Genomic DNA, 3,953 nt, shown 5'->3' with positions numbered 1-3,953 from the left:
CAATGCACGTGAGGAAATATTGTTTATTAGTGATCAAAATGTCTGTTATATTTCTGTGTTTAGATAATTCTCTTTTTTATTTATTCAAAATCATTTATTCAATTATCAATTAATTATTACATGTGCACGCGCTTTTTTCTATCTCTCCTTCTTCGCATGCTCCAAAACAGCTGATCACCTTAGTGATGCCATCTCGTTACGATAATTGATTTTATATCGTAACACCTTCCCTTTTCGAAATGTTTTACTGTGGTTGAAACCTAGTGACTGCTTTGCGATTACGTGTTGTCCTACGAAGAACAGGTGATGTAGGTGTTAAAATTGTTGTAGGCATTATGGGTAACTCGGTTGGCGATGTCGATAGTGGTAGAATATTAGGCAGTGTCTGATTGTTGAGTGCTTTTGTAAACTGATCTGATTGTTGCGGTAAGTCATACACATCTAGTGCAGCTTCCCAAAACCTGTGGTTATTATTTTGATCGTGGTAGCGCTTTCGTAATTGATTACAATGAATTCGAATTAATTTTCCATTGTTCAGAATAATATTGTACATTACTTTTCCTTTTTCCTCAATGACTTCCCCAGGCATCCATTTGAAACGGTTAACTCCATTTGGAATGTTGGCGTAAATTTTATCTGATGGAAAGTATTTTATTTCCTTGGCACCGTGCCTTTTGTTAAATTGCTTTTCCATTTTGAATTTATTTGGACTTAACTTTGCATTGTGTAGCTTTTTTGGCTGCAGCAAATCTAAATTTATTCTCATTTTCCTTCCGAACATGACTTCTGCTGGAGATCGCTTCTCTGGTGAGTTTACATTCGGTGTTGAACGATATGTCTGAAGAAATGTGCATAAATTTTGTGTGATCGTCCCCTCTCCTTCTAATTTTTTTAAAGATCTTTTGAAAGTGTCTACAAACCTTTCAGCTTGACCATTCGACATTGGATAGTAAGGGCTGGAATATAGATGTTCAACGCCGTTATGTTTTAAGAATTGTTCAAAATGTTCACTACGAAACTGTGTTCCATTATCTGATACGATTGTTTTTGGCAGACCAAATCGGGCAAAAATATCATTTAAAATATTCACGGTTGCTTGTGATGACATTGTTTTTGTTTGAACAATTTCCGGCCACTTTGAATATGCGTCGACAATAACCAAAAAATACCATCCTTCTATCGGTCAAGCAAAGTCTATATGCACCCGCTCCCACTGTTCGCTTGGTGTGGGCCAAGAATGAAGTAATGTTTTCGTAGGCATCTTTGCTGCATTTGCACATTGATTGCAATTTTGAATAAATGTTTTTATATCAGTATCAATGTTTGGCCAATATACAAAACTCCGTGCTAATGCCTTGGTACGCTCAATACCTTGATAACCACGATGTAATTGTTTAAGTACACGTTTTTTGTAGACTTGTGGGACAACAATACGTTCACCGTACACAACACATTCATTTATTAATGATAACTCATTTTTCCTGTGTAAAAATGCTTGTAATTCTCTATTATTTATTGTTTTGTTAGGCCAACCATTTGTAATATAATATATTATTTGTTTTAGAATTGGATCTTTTGCTGTTTCATATGTGATCATTTTATGTGTTACTGGTAAAGCATTTATAGTGTTAACTATAATTGAATTTACACTTCTTTCTAATTTGATTGATGCTACAACGTAATTTTCAGAAATATTTTCGTTGTTGTTTATAAGTCTAGATAATACATCAGCGTATCCGAAACTGTTTGTTGAAATGAATCTTATTTCAAAATCGTATGCTAAAAGCTGAATTGCCCATCTTTGAAGACGATTAGCTTGACGTATAGCAATGCCTGTTTTTCTTCCGAAAATAGTCAGTAAAGGCTTATGGTCGGTATGCAATATAAATCTTCTTCCATACAACATTTTATGAAATTTGGTAACTGCAAATATGAGTGCAAGTCCTTCTTTTTCTATCTGGCTATATTTTTGTTCTGCCGGAGTGAGAGAACGTGAAGCATGGCAAATAGGTTTAATGGATCTATCTGAATATTCATGCATGATGCATGCGCCTAACCCATAGTTTGATGCGTCAGCAGCTACAATTAGCTTCTGATTTGGATCATAATGGCATAATAATAAATTTGATGACATTATAGTTTTAAGATGATGGAAAGACTTCTGATGTACCGCGTCCCATTTCCATTTTACATTTAACTTAAGTAAATTATCAAGTTGTCCTCTTAACTCACGCATCTTCGGAACAAATTTCCCGTAAAAATTTATTGCGCCAAGAAAAGAACGTGATTCTGTAATATTTGATGGTTCTGGCATTTGCTTGATAGCGGCAATACGTTCTGGATCAGGTTTTAACCCTTCTTGATTAATGATGTACCCTAAATACTTAATTTCAGTTTTAAAGAAATTACATTTTTCGTATTTTAATTTAAACCCATAATCACGTACCCTTGTAAGAACTGCATATAAATTGTCTGTATGTTCAGATGCTGTTTTACCGGAAACAAATATGTCATCAATATATGATGCAGTGCAATTTAGTCCTGCTAACATTTGGTCCATAATTTGTTGAAAAATTGCTGGAAATGTTTTTATTCCAAAAACCATTCTGTTGTACTGGAATAGCCTGATGTGTGTATTTATTGTTAGTAGATGTTTCGATGCGTCATCAACCTCGATTTGTAAGAATGCATCCGATAAATCTATATGGCTAAATATTTTTGAATTTGCCAATTTTGAGAATATATCTTCTGGTAATGGTAATGGGTATTGATGTGATTCGAGGCAGTTGTTTAGACCAGTTGAGAAATCAGCACATATGCGTACGTTTCCGTTTGTTTTTTTCACAACAACTATAGGTGCTGCCCATGCGGAGAAGTTTACTGGTGAAATAACCTTTAATTCTTGGAGTCTTTTGAGTTCATCTTCAACTAGTTGTTGTACCGCATATGCAACTGGACGCTTTGACCTAAATACTGGCTGAACGTTTGGTTTCGTTGTGATTACTGCTTTTGTTTTAGTGCATAACCCCATTTTGCCATCGAATACATCTGAAAAAAAATGTTTCAGGTGAGTATCTTTATTGGGATTTGAACACAATTGAATACTATCCTGATTTTCACAAATACTATTACAAATAGAATTGATTGACATATTACATAAGTTCAATTCTTGTATCCAATCTAAACCCATTACGTTGAGATTTTGTATAGGAGTAACAAAACAAGTTAAACTTTGCTGTTGATTTCGAAATTCTACGTTGCATTTGAATTTTGCTGACAATGGTAACTCATCTGTTGCGCTGCGTGCTGTATGTTCTGATTCGCTAACATTATCGGCTTTGATTTTTTTGAAATTGTCTTCAGAAATTATTGTTATATCTGATGCTGTGTCAAGTTGCAAATTTAATGGTGTGCCATTAATTTTGACTAATATGTATTTGCGTTTAATCATATTGACTTTGTTTGTAGTGAAGATACTTTTTGAATTGAATTGACGGCCCTTATCAATTTTATGGTATTTTTGATTTTCATTTTGAGTTTTTCGGTATTTGCAATATCCTTCTTTATGCCCGACAAGTTTGCATCTGTCGCATTTGTGATTTTTGAATGGACAGTGCCGCGAGTAATGAAATTCACCACAAAACCAACAAGGTGTTTTCGGTAAACTTGAAGATTCTTTTGACTTGCCATTATTTTTGATTTGTTTTTCAGTTTTATGGTTATTGACACGTAAACGATTTACCTGTGCATTGCTTTCTATGAGCATTGTATCGACTTTTAAATTTAGTATCTTTTGGCATTCTGTTGATAAGGTCTCCAACGTGACTTTCGTGCTTTCATTTTCCAATTTATTTAACATTTTTGTGCGTAATTCAAATTCTGATGGTGACTTTAACCCCATAATGAATATTAGACACTTAAATTGATCTGTAGTTAAATCATTCAGTTTGAAT

General features: G+C 34.1%; 2 protein-coding genes across 2 annotated transcripts; both read right to left on the bottom strand.

The window, feature by feature from the left end:
* Positions 1-244: 244 nt before the first annotated feature.
* Positions 245-1,108, bottom strand: LOC119663126 (uncharacterized protein K02A2.6-like). Its single transcript, XM_038072793.1, has one exon. It carries the CDS (start codon positions 1,106-1,108, stop codon positions 245-247), a length of 864 nt encoding a protein of 287 aa, XP_037928721.1.
* A 75-nt stretch (positions 1,109-1,183) lies between these two features.
* Positions 1,184-3,901, bottom strand: LOC119663121 (uncharacterized protein K02A2.6-like). The gene has a single exon (XM_038072782.1). It carries the CDS (start codon positions 3,899-3,901, stop codon positions 1,184-1,186), a length of 2,718 nt encoding a protein of 905 aa, XP_037928710.1.
* Between the last annotated feature and the right edge of the window lie 52 nt (positions 3,902-3,953).

This window comes from Teleopsis dalmanni, chromosome 1 (assembly GCF_002237135.1).
Source record: "Teleopsis dalmanni isolate 2A chromosome 1, ASM223713v2, whole genome shotgun sequence".
NCBI classification, from domain to species: Eukaryota; Metazoa; Arthropoda; class Insecta; order Diptera; family Diopsidae; genus Teleopsis; species Teleopsis dalmanni.
The sequence above is the reverse complement of the archived record's forward strand: the minus strand, read 5'-3'. Positions and strand labels throughout refer to the sequence as shown.

Excerpts from the sequence above, each read along its gene's own strand:
- LOC119663126 (XM_038072793.1), bottom strand. The coding sequence starts at position 1,108 with ATGTCATCACAAGCAACCGTGAATATTTTAAATGATATTTTTGCCCGA.
- LOC119663121 (XM_038072782.1), bottom strand. The coding sequence starts at position 3,901 with ATGGGGTTAAAGTCACCATCAGAATTTGAATTACGCACAAAAATGTTA.